The sequence below is a fragment of the Melospiza melodia genome, chromosome 30 (assembly GCF_035770615.1).
Source record: "Melospiza melodia melodia isolate bMelMel2 chromosome 30, bMelMel2.pri, whole genome shotgun sequence".
Classification (NCBI taxonomy): domain Eukaryota; kingdom Metazoa; phylum Chordata; class Aves; order Passeriformes; family Passerellidae; genus Melospiza; species Melospiza melodia.
In genome coordinates, this window is record NC_086223.1 from 4,432,380 (window position 1) to 4,450,316 (window position 17,937).

Genomic DNA, 17,937 nt, shown 5'->3' on the forward strand with positions numbered 1-17,937 from the left:
CCGCTGTCACCGCCTCGGGGCTGGAACGGTCCCACCAGGTTTAACCCACCAGGTTTAACCCCAGCCTGGCCAAACCCCCGCGGCTCCATGGGGGAAAACCAGCCGTGCTCAGGGGGAGAGCACAGCGATGTCCCCAGAGCAGATAGGGCGGTGTAAAATCGGGGGGGAGGGGGAATTACAGCGATTTCTGTCCCCCCCAGCCCCCATGCAGCTCCGGGGCACGGCGGGGGGAAGGAAACGAGCCAGGGCCACTTGCTCAAGGGCCCGGGAGCTCCTTCCCTGTGCCGTGACATCAGCGCAGCGCCGGGGAGGGGACAGCGATGGTGCGCGGGATCCTGCGGGCTGCGATGGGGCCGAGCCCCGCTGCTCCTCCGGCCCGATGCTTTCCCGCTGTTTATTCCCCTGCAGAGCGATTTTCTGTCCGCGATTCCCACAAGCGGCGTTTCCTCACGGGGTCCCTGATGGTCCCAGCTTTGTGAAATGCAGCTCCTCGCACCTGTGTTGTGGGAAAAGCTCCATCCAAGGGGATATTCTCAGGTTTTGCCCTCATCCACTCACCCCACACCCTGTCAGCCAGGTTCAAGTCTCTGGAAGAAATATTTTCTCTGCAAATGCTTTTTTAAAAATACAACCTAGAAAAACCCAAAGCAAACAAACCAACTAAAGGGACCATAACGATCAACTCTCCAACCTCCTCTGCCCACACCAAGTTCTCCTGCTTTATTCCACGGTGTTTTATCCTGATCCCAAGGGATCAGTGCAGCTCCTGCAGACACAGAGCAGGGACATTTGGGGACCTTTGGAACCTCTGAGTGGCTCAGTAATAGACAGGGAGTTCCTCATCCCAAGGCTTCCCACAAACTCCTGACTGGAGCTCATCTGTGTGAGCACAGAGCCACAGCAGCAGGGATCAGCCTGGCACAGCCCAGCTTGCAACCAGAATCATGGAATGGTTTGGGTTGGATGTGACCTTCAAGACCATCCAGTGCCAACCTTGCCATGGTGGGGAGGCGCTGGCAGAGGTGCCCAGAGCAGCTGTGGCTGGTCCAGGATTCCTGGAAGTGTCCAAGGCCAGGCTGGAGCAGGCTTGGAGCAGCTGCCATGGCAAGGGGTGGGATGAGATGGGCTTTAGGGTCTCTTCCCACCCAAAGCATTCCATGATTCTCTGGACAAGCAGGAATCACTTCCACAGGGCTCCACGGCAACACCAACACTGCATTTGGGGCACTTGGAAACACAGAGCATTGGGAGACCCTCTTTTGTTTTCAGAAGAAAGGGGTGAAATTCTGCCAGCACCAACACAAAAATGGAGACTGCTCCATCCCACGTGCAGGAATGGCCTTTCCCCTTGACAGAAGCAGTGCAGATCCCTGGAAACACCACAAATCCAAGAAGGAAGTGTCTGTTGGGGTGAGGTGAGCCCCAAATCCTGCCCTGGGATTGAGCAGCCCCTTGGAGTCGCTCCTGGTGCTCCTTCTGTGCCAGGGTTACACCCAGGGCACAGCTTGGGCACCTCACCTGCCCCAACTCCCCTCACTGTCCCCACCTTCCCAGGACATGTTGGTGACTCTGGGTGGCACAAGTGGCATTTTGGTGAAACAACATTACAATCTGCAGCTGGTCACAAAAAACCTGGCAGCTCCAGCCCCTCAGGATTGCTCCCCTTCTGCTCCCCACAAACCCTGTGACACCTGGGCAGGTGCAAAGCTCACAGCTCAAACCAAGTGTGACCCTCATGGGTTTGACAAAATCAGCTTGAAATGGCATTTTCAGCTGTCACAAGCATTTGAAGACACACACAATAAACATCCCAGCCCTGGAAATGCAGTTGGGATGTAAAATATTATGGAATTATAGAATGGATGGGGTTGGAGGAACTTTAAAGATCAGTTCCACCCCACTGCCAGGGGCAGGGACACCTTGCAGTGTCCCAGGTTGCTCCAAGCCCTGCCCAACGTGGCCTTGGACACTTCCAGGGCTGGGGCAGCCATCACCTTTCCATATAATGCTTTGGAATTCAGGACCTGCTAAAGCAACATCTGCAGAGTCACAACAACAAATACAATTAAAAAAAAAAAAAAAAAAGAAAAAAAAAAAAAGAGAAAAATACAACACCCCACCCACCAAGTGCCCAAATGTAAAATAATCTGGTTTTAACTGGCTGACCCACGTCTGACAGCACAATCCACACTTAGAGCAGAAGGCTCCCAAATCTCCCTGTTTTAAACCTAAACCCAGGCCCACAAATACCCAGGGGATGAGCTGGTGTTATCGAGGCAACAACAGGGCTGGCAACTGGAGCTCCACCGAGGAACCGCGGGGAGGCTGCGCCAGCTCAATCCCTCCCCCCCAAAAAAGCCATTTTTAGTTTTTAAAGAGCTGGGGTTTGACTTTGCACGGGGTAAACAACGCAGCAGGTGCTTGGCCAGCCCCGGAGGGGCATCGCTCCCTGCGAGCCCGGGTCGGTCGGGTTTGTTACCGCCCGAGAAGTTCCCCCGGGCCCTGGCAACAACCGAACGCTTTTGTTTTTGAGTCTCGGAGCTCCCCGCCGGGGAGGCCATGTTAGCTGAGATCCACTGGATCCGGCCGGGATCGCTCCGGGAACCCCGCGGGCTTTGGCTGAAATGTGTGAAACAAAGGATTAAATAAATATCAGGGATGATCTTCCCCCCACATACACAAGAAACCGCGGGGTGTGAGGGACGGGACCCCGGCCCCGATTTCCCTCAGAGCTGCGTTGTTCCTCCCCTCGCTGCTCCTCACGGGGCTCAGGCAGGGCCAGCCCCGCACCAGATCGGGCTGCGGCCGTGAGAAACCTTCAGATACCGTTTAACGCTAATTTTGATCGAAAAACAGCCCCAGCCCCCGCCCAGTAACGCAGGTACAGCCGGAGAGCTCCGGGCCGGGCTCCTCCACCCCACCGGCTCAGCTCCGTGAGCTCCGGTCCCGGTGGCCCCGCGGTACCGCCCCCCATTAGGGGCCCCACGCTCCGCTCGCGGGACAGAGCCCCGGCTGGGCCGCCCGTGCTGCCGCCTCAGGGCCGCGGACGGGAGGGGGCCCGGCCTGGCCTCTCACACACAAAATGGCGGCGGCGGCACCGCTCCCGCTCCCGCTCCGCCCGCCCGGCCGCCATAGTCGCCGTCCCGGCTCCGCCGCTCTCCAGCCAATCAGAATCCGCCGTGCCGCTGCGTGACGGCCCGGCGGAGCCAATAGAAACGCGACTAGTACAGGAAAAGGCGGTGCCTCTTCCACCGCAAGGCATTATGGGGGTTGTAGTCCTCAGCGCGTTGCGGTAGTGGGACCGGGGCGGTTGCGGACTCGCCGCCCCAGGATGCCCCGCGGCCGCACGTGGCGGGCGCTGTGTCACGGCGGGAGGCGGAGGAACCGGCCCCGGTTCGCCGCGGGACAGCGAACACCGAACATCGAGGCCTCCCTCAGGCCTTGATATCGTCAGGGGGGCCTTGCAGGCCCCGTGGGGCTCCGGGAGGAGGGTTTTGGCCGGGATGGCCACACCGAAAGCCCGGAGGGCTGCTCGGCCGGGGCGGCCCAGGGACCGAGGCCTTGCTCAGGGCCGGGCCTGGATCGAGGGGGTGACCCCAGAGCCTCAGGGCCCCAAATGAGGGTGCCTTTCTCTTCAGCCGTCTGAATTTAACTCCTTCATGCTCTGTCCTTCTCCAGAACCGTTCCAGCAGCAGCAGCCACAGATCAGGATTAAAATTGGCACCCAGAGATCGCAATTAGGTGGATCCCAATTAGCAGACACAGACCACAATGTCCCCTCAGCACGGTGGGAGCTCGGTGTGCTCAGGGGGTGACAGGTCTCCCCCAAAATCACCCGGTTTGTCACAATTCTCCCCTAAAATCACCAGTCTGCCCAATTCCATCTCTCCCAAGGGCTCCTCCCAGGCTTATCTGGCCTCCATCTCACGTCTCAAGGAGAGAAGTGACCCACAAGGCAAAGTCCATGAGCTTTCTCAAGGGTTTCAAGGGATTTTTTTCCCCATTGGTTGTGCTCTTTGCTGGCTGAGCCCTGTGGGGTGTGGACAGGGGGGTTCAGTGAGCAGGAATTTTAAGAGAATGTGTCCTGGGTGATCAGGCCTTGTAAAAGGCAAAAATAAGCAATACAGTTTGTAAATAAAAGGAAAAAAAACCCTCACTGCCAACCTAAAATGTCTCTCCCTTCAAAGTCGGTTGTCTTGGGGTCCCATTTTCTGGGGCAGGCTGGGCCCAGGCCCTGTCCTGTGTGATTTTTGGGAAGGAACAGTTCAGGGAATGAGCCTGAGCAGCCACTTGAAGCCTTTGGAATTAAGTTCTGATGTTACTAAACAACAAAGGGGGGTAGTTTTGGGGTTTTTTTTTGGTGGTGGGGGGGTGTTTTTTGTTTTGTCCCTTCCCTTCCCTTCCCTTCCCTTCCCTTCCCTTCCCTTCCCTTCCCTTCCCTTCCCTTCCCTTCCCTTCCCTTCCCTTCCCTTCCCTTCCCTTCCCTTCCCTTCCCTTCCCTTCCCTTCCCTTCCCTTCCCTTCCCTTCCCTTCCCTTCCCTTCCCCTCCCCTCAGGTTTGCCCGCAGGGCTTTGGATGAGGCAGGAACACGCTGGGCTGCTGATAAAGCTGATAATGCCTCGGGGCGTTGTGCTTATCTCTGAGCCCAGCTCCTTGCCTTTAGCCACCGTGGGCTCTCTGAAGTGCCATTATTTGTCACCTTGTGGGGTTTTGGTGAGGCTGCAGAGTCAATCCCCCTCCCCAGGGCGCTCCCCAGCCCATCCCTGACTCCCTGCACCCTCTTGGGGCTGCAGGAGCAGCTCCAGGGTCCCGGGGCTGCCTGGAGGAGCTGGACCAGCCAAGCCCACACAGGCACAGGCTGATTCCTGAGCTGCTGCCAGAGATACTGTGCTTTATAGATCCAGATTGATTTATTTTTATTTGCCATGGGTTTGGGTCTTTTCCAGCCACATTTTAGCTCATCCACACCCTGGCTGAGCACTGCCACCCCTCGTGGCATCCCAAATCCAGAATGCCACAACCCTTTCCACGCTGTCAGGAATAAATTTGGGGCGATGGATGTTTGCACAACCCTGATCCTGCAGAACAGGGCTTGACCCCAGCTCCCGGCAGCCACCACAACTCCTGTCAGTTTCTGGGCTGTTTAGGTGACCTGGAAAGGCCCGGGGTGGCCTTGGGCAGCCCGTGCTCCAAAGGACGAGAAGAGGCTTCAGATCTTTTCTCGGTCTCGGTGTTTATTAATTGTTTATCTAAAAGATTTTCTCTTGGCCCGACAGAGGTCTGCACAGCAGCCAGCCATGAGCACACTGAGAGCCCCCGGGGCGGTCACCTATCTTTATACTCAAAATTACGTATACAATATTTATCAGTTTTCCCCAATACCTTTCACCCTTATTAACCGGTGCACTTTTAGTAATAACCAATCCCAAAGTGCCAACATCACCACAGAAGATGGAGGCCAAGAAGAAGAAGAAGAAGGACAGGACACGCCCCAATTCCTCCATCTTACTTCTCTAGACCCCCCTGTACAGAAATCCTAAACCCTGTGTTTCACACTCTAATTAACTTATCCCTTCACCATTCACCCCAGTGAAATCCTCCCATCCTCATACAGGTGTCGTCTCCCGTGCAGGATCAAAGTCCAGCCACCAGACACTTCTGGCAACATTCCAGGACTCCCGAGCCCCCCAAGGGTGGTCTCGGTCACTCTGCACATCAGTCCTGAGGTGCTGAGATCCCACAAACTCCCAGTGCCTACAGCCAGCACTGAGCTGCCAGCACTCAAATCTGCAGCTCCAGGCATCCATCCCCCAGAATTCCACATCCCAGCAGCCCAGAATTCCATATCCCAGCATCCCACATCCATCCCCCAGCATTCCCTGTCCTCTCATCCCGCATCCATCCCCCAGAATTCCATATCCCAGCATCCCACATCCATCCCCCAGCATTCCCTGTGCTCTCATCCCACATCCATCCCCCAGAATTCCATATCCCAACATCCCGCATCCATCCCTCGGCATTCCAGCACCCCCAGCTCCCGGATCCCAGTGCTCCCAGCATTCCCACCATGCATCAGCCATGACTTCCAGCACCCAACACTCGTCTCCCAGTGCTCCCATTTCCACCCGCAGCCTGCACCCAGCTCCGGTGCTCCCAGTGCTCCCAGCACCTGCACCCAGTTCCCAGTAATCCCAGTATTCCCAGCACTGATCTCCCAGTGCTCCCAGTACCCAGTTCCCACTGCTCCCAGTGCTCCTATCTCCCAGTATCCACCTCCCAGTGCTCCCAGCATCCAGCTCCCAGAGCTTCCAGTGCTCCCAGCGCTCCCAGCATTCATCTCCCAATGCTCCCAGCGCTCCCAACACTCCCAGTGCTCTCAGTGCTCCCAGCACCCAGCTCCCAGTCCTCCCAGTAATTCCAGTATTCCCAGCACTGATCTCCCAGTGCTTCCAGAACCCAGTTCCCACTGCTCCCAGTGCTCCTATCTCCCAGTATCCAGCTCCCAATGCTCCCAGCATCCAGCTCCCAACACTCCCAGTGCTCCCAGCGCTCCCAGCATCCAGTTCCCAGTGCTCCCAGCACTCCCAGTGCTCCCAGAATACAGCTCCCAGTGCTCCCAACACTCCCAGTGCTCTCAGCGCTCCCAGCATCCAGCTCCCAGTGCTCCCATTTCCCAGTGCTCCCAGTGCTCTCAGCGCTCCCAGCATCCAGCTCCCAGTGCTCCCATTTCCCAGTGCTCCCAGAATCCAGCTCCCAGAGCTCCCATCACTCCCAGTGTTCCCATCACTCCCAGTGTTCCCAGTGCTCCCAGTGTTCCCATCACTCCCAGTGTTCCCATCACTCCCAGTGTTCCCAGTGCTCCCAGCACTCCCAGTGCTCTCAGCGTTCCCAGTGTTCCCAGCGCTCCCAGTGTTCCCATCACTCCCACTGCTCCCATCACTCCCAGTGTTCCCATCGTTCCCAGTGTTCCCAGTGCTCCCAGTGTTCCCAGTGCTCCCAGTGTTCCCATCACTCCCAGTGTTCCCAGTGCTCCCAGCACTCCCAGTGCTCTCAGCGTTCCCAGTGTTCCCAGCGCTCCCAGTGTTCCCATCACTCCCACTGCTCCCATCACTCCCAGTGTTCCCATCGTTCCCAGTGTTCCCAGTGCTCCCAGTGTTCCCAGTGCTCCCAGTGTTCCCATCACTCCCAGTGCTCCCAGTGCTCCCAGCACTCCCAGTGCTCTCAGCGTTCCCAGTGTTCCCATCACTCCCAGTGTTCCCATCACTCCCAGTGTTCCCAGTGCTCCCAGCACTCCCAGTGCTCTCAGCGCTCCCAGTGTTTCCATCACTCCCAGGGCTCCCATCACTCCCAGCGCTCCCAGTGCTCCCAGTTCCCGGCCGCTCCCCCTCCCGCGAGCGCTGTGGGGCGCCAGAGCCGCACACCTGCGCCCCGCCCGGCCCCGCCCACATTTCCTAATAAGGGCATGGCCACGCCCACATCGCTGCGCAACGCGCAGGCCCCGCCCAACCCGGAAGCCGCGCTCCGAACATCCCGCCCACCACCGTAGCCCCGCCCCCAGCGCGTGCGCGGCCGGCCCCGCCCACCAGCGGCACCCCCCATGCTGTTGGCCCCGCCCCCCGTGTCCCCCCCCTGTCCCCCAGGTGTCCCCAAACCTTGCCATGTCCCCTGTGCTTCCTTGTCCCTCCATCCGGGGTGTCCCTGCTGTCCCCACCTCTGGTGTCCCCCTGAAGTCCCCCATGTGCCCCCATGTCCCCTCCCGTGTCCCTCCGATGTCCCCTGTGTCCCTCCGATGTCCCCTGTGTCCCTCCGATGTCCCCTGTCCCTCGCATGTCTCCTGCACCCCTCCATCTGCTCCATGGCCTCTGCGGGCCCTTGTGGCTCCCATGTCCCCCCCTGTCCCCAGTGTCCGCTGCCCTCCCTGTGTCCCCTCCATGCTCCCCTGGTCCCCCTAAGTCCCTTGACTACCCCCCTGTGTCCCCATGCCCGTGGTGTCCCCTGTGCTCATGTCCTTCCTGTGTCCCCCAAGTCCACAGTGCCCTTCATGTCCCCATGTCACCCATGTCCCCACGCACGTCTGGCACATGTGCTGAGTCTTTCATCCTGGGGAAAGGGGGAACAGGGGCTGTGTCCCCTCTGGGTGATGGGAACAGGGATTGTGTCCCCTCTGGGATAACAGGGAGCAGGGCCTGTGTCCCCCTGAGGCCATCAGGCCCTTCCCTCAGGCACAAGAGGCTCAAGGACAGCCAGCCAGCACCCACTGATGTGACCCTGTCCCCCCGATGTCCCTCAGCACCAAGGTGACCCCATTTATTGAGGTGTCACCTCAAGCAGAGGAGCTGAACCTGCCCAGAGGGTCCTGACTGAGCCCAAAGGGGAAGGAGGGGACGCAGGGGGCGTCGGGGTGAACTGGGGGGGTCTGGTGGGCACCCCATGGGCAGCACGAGTGGGTTTGGGGTTGGGGGAATCCCTGGGCAGATGGGGACACCTTGACCCCCACAGCACCACACATGGCTGCCTGCTGTGACTACTAATGATTAATTAATTCGATTAATTCATTCATTTTATAAAGCACAAGGAGAAGGGGTTAAGGCACAAGGGAGGGGACAAATCCGGAGGCAGAGGGGTGGGACAGGGCCGGTAAATGGAGCTGTCGGTAACGAGACACGATTGATCTGCTGTCGATCCCTGCGGCCGCTCTCCCTGCCGCTGCTGCTGGCTCATGGCTGCGATGCTCCATCCCCTGAGGGATCCCCTCCACCCCGGCACATCCCGCAGGACCTGGGTGCTCCCAGCCCTCCCCAGATCCCCCAGACCCCAAATCTTTCTTTTTCTGCTCCTTTCTCCAGCATCAGGCCGACACTGACATCCAGCGGCTGCCGGCATCGCTCTCGCTCCGGGGCTGTCTCCGGTGCACCGGGAGCTGCCCAGCCCGGCCTCGCCGTGCCCCGGGGCTCCGGGATGCACCCAGCCGTGCTCCAGCCGCCTGTCCCCATCGCGGCCACCCCCGTGTCCCCGCAGTCGATAACATCGCAGCGGGGTCCGGCCGAGCGCCGAGCCCGGAGCATCCGCGCATCCCCGGGGGTGACACTGGGACACCCCCGGGCTCCAAGGTCGCGGTGACAAAGGCACGGCGAGGTCGTGGTGACCCCGCCATTGCCCTGGGGACATTTGTCACCTACTCCCTGCCGGAGCCCGTGGACTTTGAGCCGAGCCTGGGAGCGGCGCTGGGACGAGTCTGGCGGCGTCCCAAAGGTCCCCGAGAGGGGCTGCGGACACAGGTAACCCCAGGTGACACCCCCTGTTGTGCCACCGCTGTCCCCAGGGGTTTCGTGTCCCTTTGAGGTGCCACTGCCTGATCCGGGAGGAAATCACGGCGTTCTTCCCATTTCAAATCTGGGCAAACCAGGAAAACCACAGTACTGGGCACAGAGCGGCTGCACGCTGCTGCTTTTGGGGGATAAAAGCTGGGAAACACATTTTTCCTTTAAATCACCCACTTTGGAGGCCAGGAGGAGTTTTTTAACTCCCCATTCACCTGGAGCATTCCCGGGAAGCCAAAACTCGGGGTTGGGATATTGGCTGCAGGTGGAGCAGGGCCAGGGGGGCAGCTGTGGGTGCTCAGCCCCTCTGCAGGAACCCACCCATGGGTGGGACGGGGGCGGGGGCTGTGCATTTAACCTGGGAGGGGGTCAGATCTGTGGTGGGCTGTAGATTTAACCTGGGAGAGGGCCCAATTTGTGGATTTAACCTGTGGGAGGCCCCAAATCCTGTGCAGGAATTAGGAGGGTAAAGCTGGGGGGCTCTGCTGTGCTGTGTGCTGAGGTGTGTCAGCCTCTGCAGCCCCTGGGGTTCCACAGCTCTGTGTTGCAGACCTGGGAGCCAAAAGGGGAATTGGGGGCAGCTCATGGGTGGTGGGTGTTGTTTATCCCCCAGGGTGGGCTGTGGATTTAATCTGGGAGAGGGTTAAATCTGTGGTGGGCTGTGGATTTAACCTGTGAGAGCCCCAAATCCTGCACAGGGGCAGGGAGGGCAGAGCTGGGGGTCTCTGCTGTGTGGTCAGCTCTCTGCATTCCCCCTGCCCTGGGGTTCCACAGCTCTGTGTTGCAGACCTGGGACTCAAAGGGGACATTGGGGACAGCTCCTGGCTGGTGGGGGTTGTTTTTCCCCCAGGCTGTGGATTTAACCTGGGAGAGCCCCCAAATCCTGCACAGGGCAGAGCTGGGGGGCTCTGCTGTGTGCTGAGGTGTGTTAGCCTCTGCAGCCCCTGGGGTTTCACAGCTCTGCATTACAGACCGGGGACTCAAATGGGATTTTGGGGACAGCTCGTGGGTGGTGGGGGTTGTTTACCCCCAGGGTGGGCTGTGGATTTAACCTGGGAGAGCCCCAAATCCTGCACAGAGGTTGGGAGGGCAGAGCTGGGGGTCTCTGCTGTGTGGTCAGGTCTCTGCATTCCCCCTGCCCTGGGGTTCCACAGCTCTGTGTTGCAGACCTGGGACTCAGAGGGGACATTGGGGACAGCTCCTGGCTGCTGGGGGTTGTTTATCCCCCAGGCTGTGGATTTAACCTGGGAGAGCCCCCAAATCCTGCACAGGGCAGAGCTGGGGGGCTCTGCTGTGTGGTCAGGTCTCTGCATTCCCCCTGCCCTGGGGTTCCACAGCTCTGTGTTGCAGACCTGGGACCCAAAAGGGACATTGGGGACAGCTTGTAGGTGATGGGGGTTGTTTATCCTCTAGGGTGGGCTGTGGATTTAACCTGGGAGAGCCCCCAAATCTTGCACAGGGCAGAGCTGGGGGGCTCTGCTGTGTGGTCAGCTCTCTGCATTCCCCCTGCTCTGGGGTTCCACAGCTCTGTGTTGCAGACCTGGGACTCAAAGGGGACATTGGGGACAGGGTTTGGGGACAGCTCAGGCTGCTGGGGGTTGTTTATCCCCCACGTCCGGAAGCGCTGTGCTGGGAAGGAAAGGGAGGGGACAGCCAGGGCTGCTCCCAGTGCTGGAGTGGGAGGGATGCTCCCAGCTGGACCCTGAGATATCCCCGTTTTTGTGGTTCCAGTTGTGGTTCCTCAGCCTCCAGCATCGCCCCTTCCCTCTCAACCCAGCTTTTGTGGCTCTGCAGTGACTGAAAGGGCAGCGAGCTGCAGGAGGGGCTGGACAGTGCCAGGTCAGTGCTGGGGGTCCCGGGTTGGGGTGTGGGTGTCACTGCCTGACACCCTTGGGTGTCACTGTCTGTCCCCCCAACCCTTCTGGGTTCTGGCGTGTAAGGAAGCAGCTCCTTTGCCCTACAAGTGAGGCTTTCCTGGGGATTTCCTGCCTGATGTAAGGCAGTGCATGGGAAAAACATCGCCTTGGAGCCTGGGGAGGGCTGTCCCCATCTAAAAAGGGGACTTGCTTTAAAATCTGGCTTGGTTCTTTTGGGTCCATCAGTGGAATGGGGAGTGTGGGTGATGTTGGGGTGATGCTGGTGGTCTCCTGTGGCAGGGAGAAGGTGCAGAGCCCCAGGGAGCAGCTGAAGCAGAGACCATCACCTGTCCCAGCCTGGGGGACACATCCTGACTGTTCCAGCACCCTGTGAGGAGCCAGTGGCACCACCATGTCCCTGGAAGAAGGTACAGCAGAGGCACAGGGGACCCCAGCAATGGTGTGACCCCTGTCCAACCCCCCTATCAGCACCAGTCTCTATCCCATCCTGGCCTCATTTCTCTTGGGTTTTTGATCCTAAAAGCACCTTTCACCCCAAACCTGACTTGCAGAGTGCTGGGCTGCACCAGCTTCTGTCCCCATGCACACTGGCTGCAGAGGGTGGTTGGTCCCAGATGGACCAGGGGGGACACAGAAATCATCACTGGAGGGGAAGACAGGCCTGTGGTCCCCAAATCAGGGTGGAATCCCTGCATGGCCCACCTTAATCCATCCCCCAGGAGCTGAGGAGCCCTTTGAACACCGTGACGTGGTCATCAACAGCCAGGACAAGGTTTCAGATGTGTACACGCAGCTGGAGAAGCTCGGGGAGTGAGTGAAGCTCCTGTGTCCCACCCTGGGCATTGCCCTGGCTGCCCATGCACGGCCCTGGTGCTGCTGGTGGCTCCTCCATCCTTCCTCTTCCTCTGTGCCAGGGGGAAGTTTGGGACGGTGTACAGGCTGCAGGAGAAGGCCACGGGCAGGATCCGGGCCGGGAAATATTTCCGAGCGCGCACGGCCAAGGAGAGGCAGGCGGCGCGCGCCGAGGTGGAGCTGATGAACCTCCTGCACCACCCACGCCTCGTGCAGTGCCTGGAGGCCTTCCAGGAGCCCACCCAGCTGGTGATGGTCATGGAGTAGTGAGTGAGGGGCTGGGGGCTGCCAGGGGGGGCTCTGAAGGTGGGGAGGGGTCCCTGTGCGGATGGATGGATGGATGGATGGATGGATGGATGGATGGATGGAGAACCTGGAAACTCTGAAATGGTGAGGTCCTCCCAGAGCACTGGGTTCTCTGCCGGGCTTCCCCTCTTTGGGGCTGGTGAGACCCTAAAAGGGTCCCCAGCAGCTCATTGTCCCCACAATGGCAGGTGGGGATGGATGGATGGAGGGAGAACCTGGCAACTCTGGAGATAGGAGTGGTGAGGTCCTCCCAGAGCACTGGGTTGTCTGCTGGGCTTCCTCTCCTTGAAGCTGGTAGATCCCAAAGGGTCCCCAGCAGCTCATTGTCCCCACAATGGCATGTGAGGAGGGGTCCCTGTGTGGATGGATGGATGGGTGGATGGATGGAGAACCTGGCAACTCTGGAGTTATGAGTGGTGAGGTCCTCCCAGAGCACTGGGTTCTCTGCTGGGCTTCTTCTCCTTGGAGGTGGTAGATCCCAAAGGGGTCCCCAGAATTTTGTTGTCCCTCAGTGTGGAGAGTCCCCAGTATGGAGGGTCCCAAAGGGGTCCCCACCACCTCATTGTCCCCACAGTGGCAGGTGGGAAGGGGTCTCTGTGCCATGGGGTGCTGGTGGGATGCATGGGGAACCTACAGCTCCTGGAGATAAAGGTGGAGAGATGCTCCCAGAGTGCTGAGTCTGGGTTCTCTGCTGGGGCCTCCCCTCCTTGGTGCTGGTAGATCCCAAAGGGGTCCCCAGCACCTGGGTGTCCCCACAGTGGCAGGTGGTGAGGGGTCCCTGTGCCATGAGGTGGTGGTAGGATGGATGGGAACCCAAAACTCCTGGAGATAAGGGTGGAGAGATGCTCCCAGAGTGCTGAGTCTGGGTTCTCCGCTGGGGCCTCCCCTCCTTGGTGCTGGTAGATCCCAAAAGTGTCCCCATCACATGTCTGTCCCCAGCGTGGCAGGCGGGGAGCTCTTTGAGCGCATTGTGGACGACGACTTCGAGCACACGGAGCCCAGCAGTGCCCAGTACATGCAGCAGATCCTGGAGGGGCTGCAGTTCATGCACGGCCAGGCCATCGTGCACCTGGACCTGAAACCCGAGAACATCGTCTGTGTCAGCCCCGGCAGCCACCGCGTCAAGATCATCGACTTCGGGCTGGCACGGAGGCTGGGTGAGTGTGGGAATCCCTAAAATCAGAGAGTTTTGGGGGTAGGATGGTCGGGATGGATGGAGATGAGAGATCTCTGCAGCCAGGCTGTGGAACTTGGGGTTTATTGCAAAGGGCCTGGGTGCAGGGCCCTGCTGGGAGCTGCCAAACACAGCTCAGAGCAGGCTGAGAGGATGAGAGGGTGAGAGAGTAAAAAAAATAAGAGAGCAAAAGCATAAGAGAGTAAAAGGCAAGAGGATGAAGTTCCCCAGGAGATCCCAACTCCCCAGGAGATCCCGCCTGGGCCTCGTGGCCTGTGGAGATCCCAACTGGCCCCACAGAGATCCCATACCCCAGGGAGATCCCATGGAGAGCCCAGCAGGGCCTTGTGGCCCATGGAGAGCCCAACTCCCCCTGGAGATCCCGGCCAGGCCTCCTTGGCCCCTGGAGATGCCGGCCTGGGCCTCCTGCCCCAGGGAGATCCCAGCTCCCCATGGGGATCCCAGCCTGGGCCTCCTGCCCCAGGGAGATCCCATGGAGAACCCAACGGGGCCTCCTGCCCATTGAGAGCCTAGCTGGCCTCCTGCCCCAGGGAGATCCCAACTCCTCAGGACCATCCCAGCTGGGCCTTCTGCCCCATGGAGATCCCAGCTGGGCCTCGTGTGCCCTATGGAGATCCCAGCTGGGCCTCCTTGGGCCGTGGAGATCCCAACTGACCTCCTGCTCCTCTCTGCAGCTCCAGACACCCCTGTGAAGGTTCTCCACGGCACCCCCGAGTTCATGGCTCCCGAAGTGGTCGCCTTCGAGCCCGTGAGCTTCTCCACGGACATGTGGAGCGTTGGTGTCATCTGCTACATCCTGTGAGTGCCCTCCTGGGCAGGGCAGGCTGGGTGCAGGGGGCTGAGCTCTCACTGATGCCCTGGGCTCCCCTCTCCAGGCTGAGTGGGGAGTCACCCTTCCAGGGGGACACGGACATGGAGACCCTGAGCAATGTCACAGCTGCCCGGTGGGACTTTGAGGAGGAGAGCTTCTCTGAGATCTCCCAGCAAGCCAAGGACTTAATCAGCCAACTGCTGCAGAAGGAGCCCAGGTAGGGCAACCCTGGGGGCTGCTCAGCTGGGGCTGGGCTGGGTTTTGGGGTGCTGAGGGGGTGGGTGAGGGGAAGCTCTGTGTGTTTGGGGATGGGGGGGATGCTCCAGGGTGGAGGAGCCCCCCGTGACCCCCTGTGTGTGCTGCAGCCGGCGGCTCCCCAGTGCAGGGGCTCTGCTGCACCCCTGGCTGCAGCAGCCCCAGCCCAGCAGCCCCAAGGTGCTGTCCAAGGAGAGGATCAGGCAGTTCCTGGCACGGAGGAAGTGGCAGGTACCTGCTGGGGACGTGGGGACAGGGGGGTGGCTCTGCTGAAGGGCTCAGTGCCTCTGGTGGGGACATGGCGGTGGCTCTGCAGAAGGGCTCAGTGACCTGGTGAGGTGATGGGGACATGGGGAGTGGTCAGTGCCCTTGGTGGGGACATGGGGGTGGCTCAGTGCCCTTGATGGGGTGATGGGGACATTGGGGTGGCTCTGCTGAAGGGCTCAGTGTCCCTGGTGGGACATGGGGACAGAGGGGTGGCTCTGAAGAGCTCAGAGCCCTTGGCGGGGACATGGGGGTGGCTCAGTGCCCATGGTGGGGACATGGGGTGGCTCTGAAGAGCTCAGAGCCCTGGTGGGGTGATGGGGACATGGGGGTGGCTCAGTGCCCTTGGTGGGGTGATGGGGACATGGGGATGGCTCTGCCCAAGGGTTCAGTGCTCCTGGTAGGTGGATGGGGACAGGACATGGCTCTGCTGAAGGGCTCAGTGCCCTTGGGGTGATGGGGACATGGGGGTGACTCTAATGAAGGCTCAGTGCCAATTCTCCTCCCTCCAGAAAACAGGGAAAGCCCTGCTGGCCCTCAAGAGGCTGACCCTGCTGTCCCAGAGCCTGGAGGGGAAGGCAACAGAGGCTCAGGATGAGGAAGGTGATGGCCCTGAGGCACCCCCAGCCCATTCTCTCTGCTTTGCCATCTCCACCTTGTGCTCCTGGGCAGCCTCCTCCTCTTTTTGCTCCACTCTGGGTGTCCCTAAACACCCAGGCATGTCCCCACTGTGCCATTTCTGCTCCAGGCCCCGAGGTTCTCTCCATCCCCATCCCTGGGGGGGATTGAAATGCAGCCCTTGATGGGCTCATCCTGCTCTGTGTGATCCCCATGAGTGTCTCCTGCTCCTCACCATTCCCTCTGCCCATCTCCTGCAGGCCTAGAGGAGGACCAGCCCTCCAGAGCTCTGCCCCAACCAGGTGCCAACCCCTCAGAGCTGCTGCCAGACCAGGAGGAGGAGGATGGTGAGAGCACTGCAGCCTCGGGGCAGTGACAGCATGGCCCTGTCACCCCATCCTGGAGCACCTGGAGATGGGGATGGAGCCCCCCAGCAGCTCCCAGGGTGTCCTGGCCAGCCTGGGGCACACCCAGACCCTCCTGGGGTGAGCTCTGGTGTCCCTTGGTGCTGTCCCTGTCACCAATAAAGCACTGACAACCTCTGCACTCCCTGTGCTGCTCCAGTTTCCCCCAAACTCACTGCCACAGGTAGGAAGGAGCTGCTCAAGCTGTGCCACCCTTTGGGAGCTGGCATCAGGCTCTGGGCCACCAGCCTGGTCATCTACAGCAGCCATGGGTATTCCTTGTTCAGGAGAAAATTCCTTCCTTATCAGAGGGGTTGTTATTGTTCCTGAGCTCACATGAGCCAGGATCAGCCTTGAGGCCTCTGCTCTGCCCATTTCTGGGGCTGGAAATGGCTGTGGGAGCTCCAGCCTTGGCCTGAGGAGGCAGAACTTGGTGTTTGGGAGTCCTGGGGAGGAGCCCAGGCACACCCTGAGGGACACCCAGCTGGGACAGGGACTGGGCTGGGCTCCTGCTGGGCACTGGGGTGGCCACTGAGCCTCAGGGTGCCCTTGGGAAGGGTGGGGATGGAGCCTGGGCTGCAGGAGGAGGGAAATTCCCAAATTCAGGGTGGGGATGGAGCCTGGGCTGCAGGAGGAGGGAGGGATCACTCCTAAAGCCAGTGAGGGATCATTCCCACATTCAGTGGAGGATGACTCCCAAATTCAGGGAGGGATCATTCCCACATTCAGTGAGGGATTCCTAAAATCAGTGGGGGAATAATTCCCATGTTCAATGAGGGGTCACTCCCAAAATCAGTGAGGGATCATTCCCAAGTTCAGTGGGGGGATCATGCCCAAATTCAGGGAGGGATCATCCCCAAAGTCAAGGAGGGATTCCCAAACTCAGGGAAGGATCATTCCCAAACTCAGAGAGGCATCACTCTCAAATTCTGTGGGGAATCACTCCCAAATTCAGTCAGGGATAATTCCCAAATTCAGGGAGGGAATCACTCCCAAATTCAGCGAGGGACCATCCCAGGTTCAGTGAGGGATCATCCCCAAATTCAATGAGGGATCACTCCCAAATTTAGAGAGAGATAATTCCCAAATTCTATGAGGGGTCAGTCCCACATTCAGCAAGTGATCACTCCCAAAATTAGTGAGGAGTCACTCCCAAGTTCAGTGAGGGATAATTCCCACATTCAGGGAGGGGTCACTCCCAAAGCGAGTGAGGGATCATGCCCAAATTCAGTGTGGAATCATGCTCAAATTCAATGAGGAATCACTCCCAAATTCAGTGACAGGTCACTCCCAAATTCAGTGAGGCCACCCTGCAGGGCTGTGCTGTGTTCTGGGCCCCACTGCAGCAATGACATGAACACACGGGACAGTTTGATAAAAAATTGGAGGAAAACTGGAGTTCCTCACCCACGAGGAACGTCTGGGAGAGCTGGGGTTGTGCGGGGAAGAGAAGGCTCAGAGGCACCTCCTCACCTCACCTGGAGGGAGGGTGAAACCAGGTGAAACTCAGCAGGGCCCAAAGCCCATGGGCACCACCTGGAACACCATCTGATCCTCAGGAAAACACTTTTATTTACTGCTGATGGGAATTAGGGAAGATTTCTTCCCCCAAAGGGTTCTCCAGGCCTGACAGGGGTGGGGTTTCAAAGCCCTGTGCATGTGGCACTTGGGGACAGGGGTCAGTGGTGGCCTTGGCAGTGCTGGGTGATCTCAGGGGGCTTTTCCAACCTCAGTGTTTTTGACTGGCACAGGTTGCCCAGGGGGATGTGTGCTCTCCATCCTTGCTGATACTAAAACTCTGTCTGGGCACAGTCCTGGGGCAGAGATGGGCACCAGGTGCCCTCCAGAGGCTCCTTCCAGCATGAACCTCGCTGTGATTCCATGAAAACCTGCTGGACCAGGGCTGGGTGCTGCTCTCCTCCCTGCTCACACCAGAGAGGCCTCCTGGAGGTGCCCTGGGTGGGGCAGAGCAGTGCCCAGTGCCAGGCTCCAGCTGTGCCAAACAATGCCAGCCTTCCACCCTTCCTCCTCCTCT

The 17,937-nt window shown here is 59.4% G+C and overlaps 1 protein-coding gene across 5 annotated transcripts; it reads left to right on the top strand.

Moving 5' to 3' along the window:
* The first annotated feature begins 8,674 nt into the window (after nt 1-8,674).
* On the top strand, nt 8,675-16,044 carry LOC134430993 (myosin light chain kinase, smooth muscle-like). Of its 5 annotated transcripts, none has more exons than XM_063178912.1 (11): nt 8,675-9,278; nt 11,052-11,159; nt 11,477-11,604; nt 11,917-12,007; nt 12,112-12,315; nt 13,295-13,512; nt 14,225-14,348; nt 14,426-14,578; nt 14,727-14,847; nt 15,393-15,483; nt 15,759-16,044. In XM_063178912.1, exons 3-11 carry the CDS (start codon nt 11,589-11,591, stop codon nt 15,872-15,874), a joined length of 1,134 nt encoding a protein of 377 aa, XP_063034982.1. In that variant the 5' UTR covers nt 8,675-9,278; nt 11,052-11,159; nt 11,477-11,588; the 3' UTR covers nt 15,875-16,044. The 5 variants fall into 5 exon arrangements, with proteins under 5 accessions (XP_063034982.1, XP_063034984.1, XP_063034985.1 ...); XM_063178914.1 differs by having other exon boundaries at nt 11,098-11,159; XM_063178913.1 differs by having other exon boundaries at nt 9,227-9,278; nt 11,073-11,159.
* Nucleotides 16,045-17,937: the final 1,893 nt, after the last annotated feature.